This window comes from Otolemur garnettii, unplaced genomic scaffold (assembly GCF_000181295.1).
Source record: "Otolemur garnettii isolate 467f Iridium unplaced genomic scaffold, OtoGar3 scaffold00006, whole genome shotgun sequence".
NCBI lineage: Eukaryota > Metazoa > Chordata > Mammalia > Primates > Galagidae > Otolemur > Otolemur garnettii.
In genome coordinates this window covers 27,544,605-27,564,847 of record NW_003852401.1, presented here as the reverse complement: position 1 = coordinate 27,564,847, position 20,243 = coordinate 27,544,605, and the positions used below count along the sequence as shown (strand labels likewise).

General features: G+C 45.8%; 1 protein-coding gene across 1 annotated transcript in view; it reads left to right on the top strand.

Moving 5' to 3' along the window:
- APBA1 (amyloid beta precursor protein binding family A member 1) overlaps window positions 1–20,243 on the top strand; it is a 226,411-nt gene that overhangs the window by 158,538 nt on the left and 47,630 nt on the right. Inside the window, exon 2 of the mRNA XM_003782933.2 lies at window positions 3,368–4,643. Coding sequence (XP_003782981.1) covers window positions 3,438–4,643 — 1,206 coding nt within the window. The 5' untranslated portion in view covers window positions 3,368–3,437. The remainder of the gene's footprint in view (window positions 1–3,367; window positions 4,644–20,243) is intronic.

Below are 20,243 nucleotides of genomic sequence, written 5' to 3'. Positions count from 1 at the left end.
AAAAAAAAAAAAAAGAAAAAGAAGAAGCCTCTATTTTTTTTTTTTTTTATAAATACTACTCTCAAAGTTGCCAGGGTATGGAGAACAGTCCTTTCATATGCTAGTGGGGGACCTGACCATCAACTTTAGCTCATCCCTTAAAAGTTGCTAGTACCCTTCATCCTAGAGAAACCCTGAGAGTCAATGTCTACTATTCATTAACACGTTGCAATAACACAACCCAAACCATATTCTTGAAACCATGATGGTGAGTGAAATACATTATATGCATAAATACTCCCTTGAAGGTTGGAGAATGTACCGAGTGAACAGAAAGCTCTAGTGTACCAAAACTTCATTATTTTAACACTATTCCCCCCTCTCCAAGAGCTTGCTTTACCAAGATTTACTGTATGGACATACATGGAAATGTTATTTCCTTTGAATCAATAAGGGATTCTCTGGTTATCTATGATTTTAACCCAGAATAAGCTAAAATTTCTTTTTAATACACTTGTCAATAGATGTCCCTCAAGCTACAAAAGAACGCCATTTTCACTGAAGACAGTATTTTGGTCAGTTTCACATATGGTTATCATGAATTGTGGGCCGTTTAGGTGCTTTGTATGGTTTTTGTTATTGTATTTCTAACACTGACTACACCTAACAGAGATAGAATCAGGATAGAATTGGGCTTGTACATTATGGAACCAATGTACCTTCAATGAAATTTTTATCTGCTGTCTTAACACTTCTTATAAAGGAAACTTGGTTACACTGTTGTTGTCCGTGTCTTGTGTTGAACTGTAATTTCTTTTGTATTTTCCATAATATATTGGAGGCCATTTAACCAGCAGGTCCTCGGCATTAACACCTGCCTCTTCTGTTCAGAGCATTAACCTGTTCAGAGTCCCAAGGGAGACTCTTAGTTTTATAAAACTTTCTTCTAGTGAAGCCATCGTCATTGTTTTTAAGAGTTAGTGAGAGGAGCACACAGTTTTTCAAAAGACCCTGGGTCTAATTTGTATGAAGTGGGACTGGTGTCAAGTGAGGAAGCACTAAGGATTGTTCGTCTCTGGTAAACCATGACTGTTTTCTTCTACTTAGCATCAGTTAAGGGTGGATCCAACAAGGAATGGAGGAAACATGATACTTCTGCTTGAAGGTAGACTTGCCATCTGCGTAATGGCCTCTGTTACTATGGGGCTGTCACAAATGTGGAAAGGAAATTGCTGTGGTTCTGGAGTGGAGGGGAGTAGAATATAATACATCCCAGTCCCAGAGAGTTAAGCAGATGTCCCTGGTCCTCCTGGAGATGTCTGCTATTACTTTTAAGAGTTCACTTCCCCAACCTAAGCAAGGATGAGACCTCGTCTCTACCAAACATAGAAAAATTAGCCAGGCCTGGTGGCACATGCTCATAGTCTGAGCTACATGGGAGGCTAACACAGGAGGCTTACTTGAGCCAAGAAGTTTGAGGTTGCAGTGAGCTGTAACAATGCCACTGCACTCTCATCTATGCAACAGAGCAAGACCTTGTAGAATACAATACAAAATTCACTTCCCATCTATTCTGTCCATTCATAAGAGGGGCTCTCCAGAAGAGAAAAGCTAACACATCTTGTTGAGCCCATTTACCACAGGGACCTTAAAATGATACGATTCCTGCCTGTTCTTGTTGTTCTTTACATTCTTTGTATCTATTTCTATATACTTGGCACAGATTGTGCTATTAAGCTATCTTGTGATAAGAAAAATGGAGAGAGTTTGAAACCAAATCTATCTTTATAGGTACAAGTATCTCTGGAATCAGATAAAGAGACCTATGTATCTTTTTAAAAAATCAGCCTTGTTATCCAGTTCTGGCTATCATGGTAATTCATAAAATCATAAAAGTTTAGGTCCAGGGTAACATGGGAGAAATGAGTACAATCCTCCCTTGGTATCTGTGGGGGATTGGTTCTAGGACCCCAGAAGATACCAGTATCTGTGAATAAGTCCCTTACATCAGTAGTCCCCAGCCTTTTTGGCACCAGGGACTGGTTTTATGGAAGACAGTTTTTCCATGGAAGTGGGGGTGTAAGGGACCAGAATCTGACAGGAGGCAGAGCTCAGGCTGCCAGCAATGGGGAGCAGTAGTAAATACAGATGAAGCTTCACTGGCTCACCTGCTACTCAACTCCTGCTGTGTGGCCCGTTTCCTAAAAGGCTATAGACTGGAACCTTTTTGGCACCAGAGACTGGTTTCATGGAAGATAGTTTTTCCTCCAGGGGGTGAGGGGAGGGGACAGGAGGCATAGCTCAGGTGGTTATTCTGCGTGTCTGGGTTCCTAACAGGCCATGGAACTCGTACTGGTCCCCAGCCTAGAGGTTGGGGGCCCCAGCTTTATATAAAATGGCATCATGTTTGCATATAACCTGTGTATCCATATACTTTAAATAATCTCTAAATTATTTAGAATATCTAATATAAACACTATGTGAATACCTGTAGTTGTTATACTTTATTTTTATGTTATTTTTTATTGTGATTTTTTCCCCAAATATTTTCATCCGTGGTTGGTTGAATCCCTGGATATGGAATCCACAGTGTGGACCTGACTAGTATTAGAAACTAGCTGTATTTGTCAGTGCACTGGATTCTAGGGGAAAAAAGTTTCCAGGTCAAACAATTAGAGAAACCTTGCATCCCTTATCTTCTTCCTATTGACAATGAAAAGTCAGTTGTAAGCCAGCATTTTCCATATTTATTTGGCCACAAGAGTCTCTTTTACCCTGTGTCATAACTGTTAACATCCTGCATGTAGGACATAAGTCCAAGTCACATCCTGAAGGTTCAGAAAATCAAGCCAGTTTCCCAGTGTAACAGAGGCAACAATGCCAGAGCCAGTGCAGACATCCACTGACAGGTGATAGCCTGGCTCAGAAGGGCTGCATACTTATAGCCACTTGTTGGTTATTTTTCCTTGAAATTTATTTAAAGAGTTGTTTCTAAAGGATCTAGGATTCTAGTTTAATATGGAGAGATTTATCTGTTAGCAGATGGCACATGTGCCAATTGGCCCATTCAATGTAGTACTCTACTCACATGCCTCCGAACCAGAACCGGGGCAGGAGGCACGGTGGAGAATGCACGGCCCAGGAGGCTCTGGCGGAGAAAGGAGAAAGCAAATAAGCAATTAAACAAGTAGTTGTGTAATTACAAATTATGGGGCATGCTACGAAGAAAATAAGCTATGTACGTGCTGTCAGATTGAGTTTAAATTTGCAGTCATTTTTTAATTTACCCAGATTCAAAAGGGATCAACAGTAGCTGTTCTTACGACTATCTTGGAACTCTCCTACAGTATGAACCACGTAATAGCCTCTCCGCTTCTTGTCTTCCCAGCCCCGTGGAGCAAAATGAGAGCACAGTGAGCCGGGCCCAGCCTCTCTCCGAGCCGTCCCCGACGCCCACCATGAACCACTTGGAGGGGTCCGCAGAGGTGGAGGTGACCGACGAGGCGGCAGGTGGGGAGGTGAACGAGTCGGTGGAGGCCGACCTGGAGCACCCAGGGGTGGAGGAGGAGCAGCAGCAGCCACAGCCGCAGCAGCAGCCGCACTATGCCGGCCGCCACCAGCGAGGGCGCCCCGTCGAGGACCTCCGTGCCCCGCTAGGGCAGGAGGAGGAGGAGCGCGGGGAGTGCCTGGCGCGCTCGGCCAGCACGGAGAGTGGCTTCCATAACCACACGGACACAGCGGAGGGCGACGTGATCGCGGCGGCCCGCGACGGCTACGATGCGGAGCGCGCCCAGGACCCGGAGGACGAGAGCGCCTACGCAGTGCAGTACCGGCCTGAGGCCGAGGAGTACACGGAGCAGGCGGAGGCCGAGCACGCCGAGGCCGCGCACCGCCGTGCGCTACCCAACCACCTGCACTTCCACTCCCTGGAGCACGAGGAGGCCATGAACGCGGCCTACTCGGGCTACGTTTACACGCACCGGCTCTTCCACCGCGGCGAGGACGAGCCCTACGCTGAGCCCTACGCCGACTACGGCGGCCTCCAAGAGCACGTGTACGAGGAGATCGGGGACGCGCCCGAGCTGGACGCGCGCGATGGCCTGCGGCTCTATGAACAGGAGCGCGACGAGGCCGCAGCTTACCGACAGGAGGCCCTGGGCGCGCGGCTGCACCACTACGATGAGCGCTCCGATGGCGAGTCCGACAGTCCCGAGAAGGAGGCCGAGTTCGCTCCCTACCCGCGCATGGACAGCTACGAGCAGGAGGAGGACATCGACCAGATCGTGGCCGAGGTGAAGCAGAGCATGAGCTCGCAGAGCCTCGACAAGGCAGCCGAGGACATGCCCGAGGCCGAGCAGGACCTGGAGCGCGCCCCTACCCCTGGCGGAGGCCGCCCCGACAGCCCGGGGCTGCAGGCTCCTGCGGGACAACGGCCGGTGGTGGGCCCTGTGGGCGGCGGCGAGGTGGGACAACGGTACAGCAAGGAGAAGAGGGATGCCATCTCCCTGGCCATCAAGGACATCAAGGAGGCCATCGAGGAGGTGAAAACCAGGACCATCCGTTCGCCTTACACCCCCGACGAGCCCAAAGAGCCCATCTGGGTCATGCGGCAGGACATCAGCCCCACCAGGGACTATGATGACCAGAGGCCAATGGACGGAGATGTAAGTCTGTGCGAGTTCGGGCTTGCTCAGCTCAGCCAACGGCCAGTAGGGGAGACGGCACTCTGTGGCCTTGCGTGGCATTGGGAAATGGCTTTATGGGATAAGTGGTCTATGGGACACTAAGAAACTTTCCAACATAAGCTTCAGAAACCGTGAGTGAAACACGAGCAAGAGAGCAAGAGGGAGTTAGTGATTTTTGTTTGTGGGTTTTTCTGTTTGTTTGTTTGATACAGAGTCTCACTATGTCGCTCTTGGTAGAGTACCATAGCGTCATAGCTCACAGCAACTTCAAACTCCTGGGCTTAAACAGTTCTCTCGCCTCAGCCTCCCAAGTAGCTGGGACTGTAGGCCCCCGCCACAGCGCCTGGCTATTTTTTTGTTATAGTTGTCTTTGTTGTTTAGCTGGCCTGGGCCAGATTCCAACCCACCAGCCCTGGTGTATGTGGCTGGCGCCGTAACCTCTGAGCTACGTGAGCCGAGCCTGGAGGGAGTTAGTGTTGAATGCGCTCATCAGACCCTTAGTGGGATGCTGTAAGAAGTGGTTCCCACACTGTATCTGGGTGCATACCATCTCCCACCCCTCTGTTTCTGATTCTTAAGGTATATGATAAAGCCCAAGAATTGCTATTTCTTTTTTGTTTAGTTGGGGTTTTTTGGAGACAGTCTCACTCTGTTATGCCAGGCTAGAGTACTGTGGCCTCAGCTTAGCTTACAGCAACCTCAAGCTCTGAGCTCAAGCAATCCCTCTGCTTCAGCCTCTGGAGTAGGAAGGACCATCAGTGCCCATGACAACACCCTACCAATTTTTTCTATTTTTTTAAAGATGGGTCTCACTCTTGCTCAGGCTAGTCTTAAACTCCTGAGCTCAAGGTATCAGCCTGCCTCAGCCTTCTGGAATACTAGGATTATAGGCGTAAGCCACTGCACTCCGCTGAGAATTGGCATTTCTAATGTTAAATAAGAATCAAGTCTGGGTTGAGTAAGGAGACACTTTATTGGAAAGGATGTAATGCAAAATGGAGAAAGGGAGGAGGACCATTGCCCTAGAGACCAGAAGAGCTGCAAGTGCTTTAGGCTTAGACAAAAAGTGGTTTTCTTTTATAAGAAGCAGTAGGCAAGGCTAGAAAAACCAGGGTGGGAGAAATTGGGATTAAAAAAAACGTGAATTGAACTCATTGTGGGGCAGAGAATGCTTTAACTGGAGACCAGGTGGGTTGTATGCTGGCCAGAGTTCAGGCACCTCGGGAAGGAGAGAAGCTTAACTAGAGTTTAGTTAACTGGCAGTTCAGCTAATCACTTATGAAGCAAGGAATGGGAATTTGGAGGGTCTGTGTTTGGCTTTGTCGTAAATAAACAAGGGGGCATATTTGAGTGTTATCTAATTCAGACATAGGAGAGGGGTTCTTTGCCTTAAGCCATTTCCCAGAACACAAAAGGGTGAGGGGATTTCTAACCTTCCCTGTTTTTTTAGGTTTGCAGGACTCAGGTAAGGTTCAACACTATCAATAAAGAGTTGTCAGGTAATGCCGTGGGTCCTGGGAAGACCACTGATATAAAGCAATCTCTTAGAGATTTGCAAAGGTGGCTGAGATTTCTCTTTGGGGAAAATGAAATCCTTTGGAGCCAGTTTCTACCAAGGGTTTCTGCAGTGTTTTTCACCCACACTATGCCTCCTTGTGGATTTCATAGCTTAATCTTCCCTTCTGGTCATATCAGGGCATTCTTCCCACTTCACAAAAAGCATGTTTTCAGTTTTAAATCAAATTGTGTTTCATCGTGAAGAGCAACACAGAACTATAGATGCCACTGTTGACATTCTATTTTCTATCTTTGAAATCTAAGCAATTTGATAACCTAGCAAGCTTGGGTGTCACCATCTATTCAAAATAAATCAAGAAGACTAACCTTTGCTCCTGCTCCCTTCCTGTCAAGATTCTTTCTGCTCCAATTCCACTTTGCCATTCTCTTGAATAATTTTTAAACAGTTTCATTTAAAAATAGATCTTGGAGTAAAAGAAGGGTCAAGAGGTTAAGTTCAATTTCATTTAATTCTGCATTGTATGATTGTACCAGGCTGTTTTTCAGTATACATATCTTCTGGAGTCAGAAACCGTTATTGCAATCTATTTGTTCATCTCCCTCATACACAAAGGGCTATGCAGGTCAGAGAGGTGGCATTCACCATCTCTTTTAGTAATAGCCAACATTTGCTGGCAGCTTTAAGGAAAGGTTGGAAAAGCAGGCAATGGAACTCTCCAGCAAGGGGGCAGCATTGGGTTTGGTGGTGCAGACTTGCCCAGTAGCTCTCCTCTGTTTTCTAGGCTTCCGATTCAGTGAAAAACAGGTGTGCTCACATATAGAATTCTCCTTGACCTCCAGCTGTCTCCAAGTTGCTCCCAGCTAGGAGGGATTGCAGCAAGCATTTTGCAAATGAGGTGGAAATGGAGCAGGTTTTCAAAAGGAGGGAGCTGGCAAGAGGCCAGCTTCTCCGTCCTTTTAGAAACCTGGAAAGCCATCAGAGAAAAAGCTGCAGGAGCAATTGGTCCAGATGCTGGCCCCGTCCTTCGGCTTTCTCAGGTGCACCGACTCCTTGAAATAACCTGCTTAGCCACCTTGCCCCTGCAGCCTCACAGGAGCCCTTGGCACAGCCATGGTAGGACCAGGAGCTGCCTTTTATTCATTTGAACGAGGAGAACAACTTAACCTTTCGCATATTTCATTCAAAAGGTAGGAATGATTATAGAACAGTGAAGGATGCTTTAGGAACCCACATCGTCAGAAATTGAGCTTGATGCTAACACATTGGGTTTACTGGGTTATGAATAGTTAATACAAAGCAAAACCAAAAACCTGTGCTTTAAAATATTCCATCAGTCATTTTTAAGCTATTTGAATTTGTGGGTTGTATTTCATCTGTCATGCCATATTTATAGGAAAGGCCTTCATGTGCTGCCTGTTTGCTTTGATGGTATCATAGGATGGGAAGAATATATATACATTCCGTTGATTTCCACCTCAGCACCAAAATATATTTACTGAACACTCCCTGTATGCTGTTACAGAGAAGGGAAAGGCACTATTAAAAGCAGGGTGGTCTGAAGTCTGTCTGGGAGGTATTTATGAAAAATGCAAGTTACTTCCCTTCCTTTCCAAGCCAAAATACCTGATATGGGTCCCAGTGATCTTTTTATTTTGTTTTATAAATTCTCCCTGAGCTTCTTAAGCACACGAAAGGTTGAGAACAACTGACTTTAAAGAAAAATGTATTGTCTGGGCAATTTCCCCATGTAAAGGCTGTGGATTTGAGACTTAACTAAATCTTTTATTGGCATAAATACAGTTTTAACAGAAGGATTTGTCCCACTGTGATTATCGTCAGCAGACCTGCAGCAGTGGCTCTGGAATTCTTATTATAAAAGCAGTACATTCTCAAAATGGCAAGAGCAGAAACTACAGTGAAGCAAATGGAAGGTAATAAAAGACATCTGTATTACCACTTGTCAGAGATAATTGCTGATAGCTAAATCTGCTTTTGACACTACTTTTAATTCGCCCAAAACTTCAGCACTTTACACTTGGAGCAAACAGGCATTTCTTTGCTGGTGAGTTGCACGGAATGAGAAAACAGGATTGTTCATCCATAAGCATGTACCAGACACATGAAGTTGGAGAACATTCTACTGAGTAAAATATCTTAAGAATAGAAAAGCAAGAATCTAGTGTACTCAATACTAATGTGACACCGTAGACGAACAAATACACACTGACACAAGAGCAAAACAAACCCAGGTGGGGGTAGAAGGGAGGACAGGGGATTGGTGTGCTCTAACCTACCAGGCACAGTGTAGGGGTGTATGGCACACCTCCTGGGGAAGGGGCACAACTACAACTTGGGACTCTACCTAACTTAATCATCTGTACCCTTATATCAATCTGAAATTTAAAAAGAAAGAATTAGAAAAAGAACTTGCTGAACATGTATTAGGTACTCAGAGAGAAAAATAATTGTTTCTGAACATTACTAAAAATTTGAAAAAATACTTATATCTCTGCCTTCTAGGAAGGATTTTCACTATTCCCGGGTATAGATTTAATAGCTATCTCCCAATCTCCTTCTTGAAATGTATTGATAATGACTGACCAGTTCTGAAAAGAACCTACAGATCTGTCTTCAGTCAACAGACTCACTCTGAGTAGAGAGCAAAATCAAAATCACAGTAGACTCCGATGTTAGTGATTGGCCTTTGGAGGGCTTTGGCTACTTTGAGCGGCAGTATGTTGTACAGCTTGAAGAGACATTTATCTCTCCTCCCTCCTAGAACTATAATAAATTGACAGTAAATTAATGTAAACTACAAAGATTAAGAGAGGAAATAGCAGGAGAGGAGAACAAGAAAATTTTGGACCACCAAAGAGGTGATTGGCTGTGTAGGGATATTTGTGCTCCCAGTATTTCCAGTTCTCCTCTTTCTTCAAACACAGGAAGGATTACGTTCCTGCATCCCTGAGAAGTTAGGCTTGGCCAGTGAGATGTGAGCCCTGAACTGTGTTGTTTCTAGGTGGGAGCAGGTAAGACCACACTCTCTTCCCCCATGGAAACAAACTCCTCACATTAAGATGGCAGCATCACCAACTCAGGAGACTGAGTCAGAAGGACTGCTTGAACCCAGGAGTTTGATGTTGCTGTGAGCAAGGCTGATGCCGTGGCACTCTAGCTTGGGAAAAATGGTGGCATCACAAGATGGAGACGGCTCTGTTAGCACCATGAGCAAGGCCCCCCTGCTGGCTTTTGTGGGATACATGCTGAGAGTGAGGAATCACCTGTCACTGTTTCAGGCCACGGGGATTTCGGGGTGGTTTGTTACAGCATAGCCTTCCTAGTCAGCCCTGACTGATACATTGATAAGGTTTCTGTTTTCTCTCTTCTGCCAAGTGTTTGTGAGGATTTGTGCGGCAGGCCACCCCACCCCACCCCCAAAAGGCTCAGGAATTTGAGATACCAGACACCTCAGGTGACAGGCTGAAGAAATAAGAGGATTGTTTGAGACATTAGATTTCCCGAGGACTAATCCAGCCTATGCAGGCAGGTGACTCCTCCTCCCAGAAGAAGATGGGAGGCTTCTGTGATGAAAGGGTGAACCAGAGAAGTGGAGAAATCAGGGCCTTTAGCTGCAGTTACAAATGGGAACAAGATGCCTTGGGGCACTTAGGGCCTACGGAGTAGTGAGATCCCAAGACTACTTAGACTTTTTAGTTGTCAGGCTTAGACCCCAACCCACCCAGGCCCCAGCAGATTAGAGTACTCCTCTCTGAGGAGACAGGCATGAATGAAAATACCAACAGATAGTGATGTTGGGTGTTTCCCAGCACAACACCTGATCACCCCAAAATAAAGGCTCCTGCCACTCAAGATCTTGCAGTAAGCTTTTTGGGGACCCACACTTTAGTAAGAATGAACAGGCAAGGACCACCAGACATTTGAAGAATATGTCTAATCTGAGAAAGACATAAAGCAAATGCGGAAAGACACTTAGAGAAATAAAAACAAGGCTCAAAGCAGGAAACTGTAAAACACTTGTAATCAGTATCCTCAAAAGGTAGGGAAGGTAAGGGAGCCATTCATTAAATTAGAATAGGACACCACCCATTTGCAAAAAGAACATTCTAAACAAAGGAACTCTTGAACTAAATAACATGGCAGCAGAAATTGAAAAAGGGAAAAAAAAAAAACCTTCAGCAGAAAGGTCAGAAGACAGAGTTGAAATCTTCAGGCAATAGAACAGTTATGGCAAAAGAATGGAAAGCAGTAGGAATGCAGCGAAAATGGAGGGCAATTATGAAAGACTGTGGCCTAGAGCCAAGGGCCCTGCAAATGTCCAGATTGAAAGATTCTACTGGGCTCCTAGAACAATAAAATTTTAAAAAGACCCATGGAAACGTCAGAACAGAAGGGAGAAAGAGAAGATTCTGCAGGCTTTCAGAGAGGTGAAAACAGGTTACAGGTGGTCAGCAATCACAGTGGTATTGGACTTCTGACAAGCAACACTAGAAACTGGGGGACTTACCTAACCCAGGCTAAGTTTCCAGTTCACTAAGAAGGTGGATTAAAGAGGTTTCCAGACATGCATCCTTGCACAGGAAACTACTAAGAGGACTGCTCTCTCCAAATAGAAGCACAAACCAAGAACAAAGTTGTGAGATCAGGGAAGGCAGATCCAACACAGGAAAGTGGTAAAGGAAATCTCCAGGTGATGGGAAGCAGATCCCGGGGTGGCACATGTACATGCCAAGGTAGCCACCAATCCCTTAAGGACGGGAGCTTGGAGGGCTCTAGTTAGGAGGTTTGTAGGGAGAGCAGAACTGAGAGATTTCCTGATATGCTTGTACTGACAGAGGTTCTAGATGATGTTAGGAGAGTCTGGCACAGATTATTATTCAGGACAGAGAAGACGAAGCAAATTAGAAAAACAATTGCGTTATTTACCTCAGTAAAAGCAATTGTTCAGGCAAGAAATGCAATAATATTTATGTGTCTAAGCAGTGAAGAGCACATCTGTAGTCTCCAGAATGCAAACTAAATAGTTGTAATTTTGAGAGGATGAGGGTACATGTAGTTTAAGAGAGGGAAATCTTTATAGTAGAACTCAAGAAATCATGCCTGAATCGGCAAATCAAGGCAAGGTGGTGGAGTCCTGCTATTTATGAATATAAAAGTAAATACCAGAAGAAAATGCTAGAAGAATTGGGGGTGGGACCATGAGTGTGGAAGGAGAGGGAAAAAGACTTCAGTTTTTACCATAAGCTTTATAGAATTGTTTGACTTTTAAAACTATATTCATGTACTTCTTTCCCCTAAATTAAAAACATGAAAGAGTTCGAATCATTCTTGAAAGATCCCACAGTGCTCAAAGGGATCGTCTCATTGGTACTGTTCCTTAGAAAATTAGAGAAGGGCAAATACTCTTGTGCGTTATGGGCACAATGTATGAGGAATGACTGCTTTATTAACTGTGTTATATGGGGAGATACGTGCACTTTGTTTTCATTTCAGGCAGCGTTTGTATTAAGCACGCAGACTTCCATCTGGCTTACGTGACACACATTAAGGAAATAAAAAGTAGGTCAAGGTGGGGGCTGTACTACTCACAGTGAAGAACACTAATTGGTAAGTGGATTTACCCCTTGACAATGAAAAACCTGAAGCGTTCAGGAGCTGTGGGCCTGATAATGTGCTTAGTTCGGAAAGTTCAGAAACCATGGAATACATGTGGGAAGGATAGCAACAAGATACTAACTGCAGTGGAAGTGATGCTTACTGGGGTGAAGCATGGATGCATTCATTTCTCCTCAGGTCTGTGTATTTAAGCAGGTTAATATTTTTTTTTAAAAGACAGTCTCGCTCTATCACCCAGGCTGGAGTGCAGTGGCACAGTCATAGCTCACTGCAGCTTGAACTCCTAAGCTCAAGTGATGCTCCCACCTCATTCTCCCAAGTAGCTGAGGCAACAGGCCTACACCACCAAGCCCAGATAGTTTTTTTTTAACTTTTGCGGAGACCAAAAGTCAAGCTGGACTTGAACTCCTGCCTCAACCTCCCAAAGTGCTGGGATTATAGGTGTGAGCCTCCATGCCCAACTGTGATCCGTTTTAAAAAATGAAATGTTTCCGAGAACTTTTCTTTTTACTAGTGTGCATTTAATGGCCCATTCTGCGTAGGATTCCCAGTAAAGTGTCACATCCCTGCCAATGGGGAGTAATGTTCTAAGTTTTAGAACTTAGTTGTAAATAACAACAGCAACAAAATGAGACATTTTTCTATGAACTATGAGGACACTGTTACATCTTTTAAATGGGAAGGCTTGACCTTGAAATCCCATTTCAAGAACAAAAGATTCACTTCAATCATGAAAAAAATAAAAGGAGACTAGGAGAATATTTGCTTTTGCTCTCTCCTCCTGAATTCGAAATATTTTCTCCAATTATTTTAACTCGCCCTTAGACTTTCCCCTGTCAGTTCAGCTCCAAGCAAGCTGTGTTCCCTGGCAGGGGTCTCCCTGCTCACATCAGACCCTCACCATATCAAAATCACCTGAGCAATACTTGTCCAACAATCTGCACACCACAAGGCAAGTTTTCCAATTACTTTGTGCTCTGTAGAATAAAAGAAAGTGAAGAGCAAGATTGATTTTTTTTAACACCCCGCCCCCGGGCTCCAATTTTTTCTCCTGAGCTGGCCCTTCTCCCAAGAGGAATCTCACTCAACTTTTTAATGGATTGTCTCACCTGGCAGTTTATATGTGAAGCTACCAAGAAATGATGGGTCAAGCAACAGGGAAGGAAATGGACAATTTAGCCATAGAGAATTTTGTTGTCACTTGCTAGTTAGATGTCAGCATGCAGGGTCACAGTTTGGGGTGTCTGACATGCTCGCTTAATAAGTGAGGGATCAAGAAAATGCCCAGAGGTCTTTTAAAAAATTGTGTCCTCCCCAACTGTGCAGTCTCGGTATTTTCTATGGTAAGTAGATTGGGGCTGTCGAGGGGAAGAAAAGAGGTGCTCGGAGAAGAACAGGTAGATCGGGGATAATTGAACTCCATGTGGAGCCCCTGCATATCCTGGGGGTTATGGAATGTGATTTCTTTTACAAATGTGATCATCTTTAAAATGAAAAATGGAAAATCTACTTCTGCTTATCCAGACTGGCCTCCATTCCACACTTGTTACCTCACTGGGTCCCTCCTCAAGGGTCCAGATCTCATTGCCATTCAAAAAAGTTGGGACTCACTCTTGGAACATCAAGATGCCAGGATTCCAGATTTCCTGGTTAGAATCTGGCTGGGTCTTGGGAGAGGTATTTCTGAGGCCCATTTCAGTTGGTCACCGCTGCCCTAAACTGATTCTTTAGTATCTTACTTTCCACTTTTCCCACACACGTTAGCCTCCTGCTGCCTCTATAAAACCAAGGACAGAAGCCCTGTCTCATCCTCCTTTTGTATCCATCCCAGAGCAGGTCTCCCAAGTTGGGTGCTCAGTGAGGATCTGTTACGTGGAACTCTCTGCCTTCACTGTTAGCCTGCTGCAGTTACCTCGAGTTGGTCACCTGCTTTCCTCTGAGGCTTCCACTTCCTCATCAGTAAAACGAATTATCAGATTTATTTCCCAGGGCAACTAGGAGGAAAAAAATTGGTTTTGCATGTATTGAGTCCTCTAGGGAAATGTAAAATTAAAATCAAAATGTGAAATTTAGAAACACAATTTGGTATTAGTTACCTTGGGAAGCCATGGCCCAGTTAACATTTGGGGTTTACCACTGGCAAATGGAATTAGTGGGTGGCCTTTAGCACCTCTTTCCCACCTTCTCTGGGCTGGTGTTTCCCCTCTCCTGTCCCCAGAATTCAGATCCCTCACTGGACTGCCCATCTGGTCAGGCCTGTGGGTGACTGGAGTTCTTGGCTTCCAGCTTAAACAGCAGTATATCACCAGCCTTTTTTCCAGGCTGATCTGATTGACTTACAAACCAAACTGCTAATTAGTGATACTGACAACATGTACCACCCCTTTTTGGATAACATTTACCCTTTATTGGCATCATGCTCCTGGTCCCAGAAACCAATGCAGGAAGTATTTTGAGGCAGGAAGCTTTTTAGCACTAATGCTTCTTCGTCAGAAACCAGCTACTCCCTGGCTGAGAGGGAGGTATTGTCAGAATCTTGGTGTGAACACCTGCCCTGTTCATAAGCACTTTTGTGCCCACCTTTTAAAAACAATTTTTGAGAAAGGTGATGTAACGAGTGTGAAAGAGCACCCTGGTTTCATCTGGGGCCTCAAGTTAAGTGATGTCACCCCTGCCCTTCCCTGAGTTCGGCATCTTGCCAACATGGATGTTTTTTCCCCACTGTTGCTAGGAAACTATTGAGCAAGGTCAAGAGCACATGCTAATTCATTAAGGCTTGTTAGCAGCATCTTATCCCATTGACCTTGCGGTCGTGTTGTCAAGCTTACAAGGGTAAGTGGAAAGAACTATCTCGCTGCAGCAGGATTCCGTTTTTGTGATGGATTCTTGTTAGGGTATTCTGAATTAAGAGGTTTCTTCTTGCTGAGCCATACCACCTCACAGAGATCCAGTCAACCACATTTCATTTTTTCTACCTTCTGGACAGCAAGGGATGAAGTTGACTTGGGGTCTGAAGTCAAGTAGACAGGATGAATTCTGTAGGATGATCTGTTGGAGCCTGATTTTCCAAGTGGATCCATTTCTGGGTGAATTGTGGTGTATTCTTGGGGTGTGGGGTGGTGGTCCTAGGATAGTTCCCATCTGTCTCCATTTGCAGCCTGACGAGAAATAGACTCTAAGTATCCTGATTTCAGGTTGTCCTCCTCACCTGCTGTGAAAGAGTCTGCATCCCAGTGTTGGGACTTTGTTCTTTTACATAGTTTAATTCCGTGGTCCCCAACCTTTTTAACATCAGGGACTGGTTTCATGGAAGAGAATTTTTCCACAGACTGAGGGTAGGGAGATGATTTTGATATGAGTCTGCAAGCAATTGATTTATGAATGGTTTCTGTACAGTCAAACCTCTTTGCTAATGATAATCCATATTTGCAGCAGCTCCCCAGCACTAGCTGCACCACCTAAGCTCTGTCTCAGACCAGCATGCCTTGTTTTTTTCTTTTTTGAGACAGAGTCTCACTCTGTTGCCCTGGGTAGAGTGCCATGGCATCATCATAGCTCACAGCACATTATCCTCCTATCTTACCCTCCCAAGTAGCTGGGACTACAATGCCTACCATGATGCCTGCTAATTTTTTTATTTTTAAAAAAGGGGTCTTTTTTAAAGATGGGGTCTTATTGTAGCTCAGGGTGGTCTCCAACTCCTGAGTTCAAGCAATTCTCCCTCCTTGGCTTCCCAGAGTATTAGGATTATAGGCATGAGCCACCACCATGCCTGGCAAACCATCAGGTGTTAGCATCTGATAAGGATCTCACAACCTAGAGCCCTCACCTGCATGGTTTACGGTAATGTTCCAACTCCTGTGAGAATCTAATGCCCCTGCTGACCCGACAGGCGGAGCTCAGGCTACAATGATGTGAGCAGTGGGGAGCACTGAAAATATGGGTGAGACTTCGCTGCCTCTCGCCTCTCACCTCCTGCTGTGCGACCCAGTTCCTAACAAACCACAGACGGGTTCCATCCAATGCCTAGGGCGTGGGGGCCACAAGTTTAGACTATTTAGAAAAAGGGGGCTGGCAGGCAGAGAGGTCAACATCTCAGAAATTTATCCAGAAGCACAACCTTAAAATCAAATCAGCCATTGCCAGGACGGTAGAAATGGGACCAAGCGTATCTTGCCAAGCAGACCTCTGAAAAGGATGAAAAGCCCCTCCTAGGCAAATGAATGATATCGAAAGGATAAACATGTAAAAAAAGAGAATAAGCATGTTCTCCACCATCTTTCATGCTAAGTGCCGTAAGTGATTGAATCGAGCTTTTATTTTTGTCCTGAGAGATAAAGTTTCGATCTGTTGCCGGTGCTGATGTGCAGCGGTGTGATCAAGCCCATGCCCAACCAAGATGAGTTGTTACAGTTGTTCCCCTGCTAACACTTGTGGGTATAATCGAGTACCAGATACTCACAGGAATAAGAAATAGCAGCTGACCACAAAGCTACGCTGTTCCTCATTTTGCCAGTAAACTACAGAGAGCTGTGACTACTGTCCCCAGTCAGAAATTGAAAGTGCATCTTACAATTTATCATCCACTGATTCAATAAATATTTTTTAGTTCTTTTTATAGATGGGGCACCGTGCAGGACCCCCGGGGTACAGCAGCGGCAGACAGAGTCTCTGCTAGTGCAGTGTCCGGTCTCCTCTAGGCAAGTCCTTTGTTGGGCCCCCAGTTAGACATCTGAGCTTCCTCTGCCCTTGCGGCTGTCGCCTGAATCTTTGATGTGGTATTTATCTACTGTGTAACAAATCACCCCAATGCTTACTGGCATCAAACAACCCATGTTGATTATCTCACAGTTTCTCTTCGTTAGGGCCTTTCAGAGGCTTCAGTCAGGGTGTGGAGGTGGCCTGTAGGGCTGCCTCAGGCTGTGCTGAGGAAAGATCTGCTCCCAAGTTCACGTGCTTGTTAACCTGACTGAGCTGCTCACAAGTGGATGGACTGAGGGCCTCAGTTCCCCCCAGCTACTGGTCAGAAGCATCCTCAGTTCTTTGCCACATGGTCCCTCTGACACGTAGCAGCTTACTTAATAAACTATGCAAGATGAGAAGGCCATCGAATCTGATGACAAGGTGGATGGACGTCACAGTCTTTTGTAACGCAGTCACAGTAACATCCCATCACCTTTGCAGTATTTTATTGCTTAGAATAAGTTGCAAACTCACACTCTCTCCCTAGGGATGGCATTACACAAGGGTCTGCATACCAGGAAGTGAGATCACATGGGGGTGGCATCCCAGAGGTCTGCCTACCACATTTGGTATCTGTCATTATCTAAGCCAGCAAAGAACTATAGGGCCTGAAATTTAGGAAAGAGCAGCTGCTGGCCCTGTCGCCCCCCACCCCCCGACTTTGTCAGCCATTCCCAATCCTCTGGGCTGCACTTGTTTTGTCATCTGGCCGAGAGTGGACAGATCTGCAGATCCTGATGTGACCACTGGAGCATGAAACCAAAATGGTGTAAAAGGAAAGGAGTGTGAGAGCCCCACAGAAGTGGGGCTGTGGCAGTGGCAGAGAAGGCTGGAGCCAGGGAGGGCTGTGCACATGGCAGAGAAGGGGTGGCATCCTGCAGGAACAAGCTCACCCATGGGGCCTGTTTTAGAGGAGAGTGATTTCAACTTTATCCTCAAGGGACTGCCATTGTCAAAAGCACTGGCTGTAAAGACCCTTCATAAATTAAGGTAGAGCTTAACTTACGGATGATTCCCCTGGACTTTGGGGATGGGGTGACCTGGGCCCCCAGGCATGTTGCCTTCACCCCTGCACAGCCTCATCCAGGGCTCCAGGTCCTCTCCAGTCAACCCAGTGTGTTGTACGAACATCATCATTTTTCCTGCACCAGGACCTAACAAGGTTGATAAGCACAGAGTTAAGGGGTCGTGTTGGCACTGGGGAGTCTGCAGGAGAGAACGGGCCTCCCGGCTGCCTGTCCTCCCTTGGGAGTGGCGTGAGGATCCTATTCTTCATGCTCCCATCTCAACTGCCTTCTCCCTGCTGGTGAAGTTTTCCATCACAAACCTCATCCATTATTTATGAGGCATGGAGAAGGTGGTTGTGAATAATTAAGCAGGTTTCAGGTGCAGGATCAACATTTAAGGGAAGACACAATGAAAACAAAAGAGCCAGGGAAAGAATTCTCTCTGTGTTCATGTGTTCTATGACTTTCCAGAAGGCCTAGCAAGGTTTTTTGTTTTTGTTTTGTTTTGTTTTGTTTTGTTTTTTTGTCAAACAATTTTTGAGTCTAATGTGTGCTGGGCATTCTCTGGCTAACAACTGAAAATGTTAACAGTGGAGACTCTTAATGGCCTCAGTCTCCCTGTTCTCAGCCATTCATAAATCTAAACAAATGCAATTTTCAAGACTGCTAGTGGGGAAAATGGCTCTGCTCCGAGCTAGGGAAGATCTAAAGGGTAAGGAGTGCTCAGTTTAGACACTTGAGAATCAACACCCAAAGATTTTTCTCTTTTTAAATAATTGATGGAAAGAAGAAAGTGTTTTGAGAGAAACCCAGTGCTATAAACTAGGGGGAAAAACCTTCTGCACTGCTCACAATGTTGAAAGGGCTTTCTTGAATGGTGGCTGACAGCTACAGGCCTTGCATCAGACCGATGTGGCGATAGTAGATGCAATCTGACTGGCAGCAGGAGATCAGAAACACCAGAACGCTGAGGAGAGAGTAGGGGATGCCCGAGGGTGCCCTCTCCGGCCCTATTTCCCACACTGGTCTTCTGCCTGAACAACCCCCTGCTGCCTCTGTGTGCATGAGCTGCCTGGGGTTCAGCTCTACTCATGCTTGACCTTCCCCTGGTCTGCACTGGTCTAATTCGTGAACCAGAGTTGGGCGTATCTGTTGGTTTGATTCCAGCCATGCTGGCTGTTGATGCCAGCACTTTGCTGTGTTGGTGCTGCTGGCTCGCCTCATCCCCTCAGTCAGTTTGTAGTTGAAGGCTACCAGAGGCACTTGGTAAATGTGACAGGGCCTCCCTGGCCCCAGCAGCCCACCCCTGGCTGGCCATGATGCTCTCCAGGCTCTCACCACATGCCGGGCACATTCTGACGCAGATCCTGAGAGAAACTTTTCCCCAGCTCCTGCCCCTTCCTTCCACATGAGCTGGATGCTTTTTCACAGGTTCTATAAACGTGGCAGAGTTTGGAGCGTGTGAAAGTTTCTGATAGCACCTCAGAGCCAAGTTTATTTTCCCCAGAAATAGTAGGCACCACTGCCAGAAGGCGCAGCTGGCCCTTCTCAGAAGCATCAGCTGACGATGCTCCCCCCATGACGCAGGACTGCCGGGGCCACTCGGGCACCAAGGGTTAGCGTGGAGGGGTTGGACACCCTGGGAGGGTGCACATCTCCTGTTACCAGTTGCATGATTGACGTGGGCATCTAACACCACTGGAAACAATCTTCCAAACGGCCACTGAGGTCAGGAGCTAGCCTTAGCTCACAGGTGTGTGCACTAGAGCTGGCCCGGCTGCTCAGATACCTGGGAAGATGGAGAATTTTTGGCTGTACCAATTGGAGTGTCATGAAGGAGAGGTAAGTGAGTCCTCAGGCTTCAGAATGATATTTGCCACTTTGCTTTGGTTCTCATCCTGCCAGAATGTCAGTTGTTGTCTGCATTTCCCTGGACAGCAGGAGTAACTGAGCGCAGCAGGGATGGGTGGGGAGAGTGGCATCCCCAGGATGACAGGACATGTAATCAAGTGTGCCTGCAGCTTGGAAGGTGGAGGTGCCAGGAGAGAGAAAAGGCTATTTGATCACTTACTTAGAAAAGGTGCTTGGAAGGATCTTGTGCTGGTTGTGTCTCCCTGTCAGCACGGCTTTCTGGGTCTCCATGCTCTGATAAATGTCACTTTTCACTTTGGGCAATGAAGCCTCGAGTTTCCAGGCTCTGTGTTTTGTCTTTTGATTATGTGATGCTGATAAAAATGAATGCAGATTAGTACCTGGCACATGGGGTGCTGCTTTGCTGGTGAATGGGTATAATGTAGCCTGGTACAGTGCCTGGCACATGCCACGCCTTGCATCATTGGTCACTGTCATGGTTCTTCGCAGGTGATGTGTTATTACAGCACTTTGTGTGCTCTTAACTGCATCTCTTCATACAAATTAAGAGAGGCTTTGGTTTTTTCCTCCCGCTGAGCTCAAGGCCAGTAGCCTGGGAATAAAAGTGTGGGAAGACAATCAAGGAATGCATGGACTTACATGAGGAAGTGAATAAAAGGCTCCCTCATTTGCCCAGGTCATACTGCAGTCCACATAAAAACTGTGAGACTATTTCAAAGGGAGAAAGCTTATAGATCAGCTTTCTCAGATAAGTGGTTTCATTCTTACATAGATAACTCTGGTTTATGGTTAATTGGTTAATTG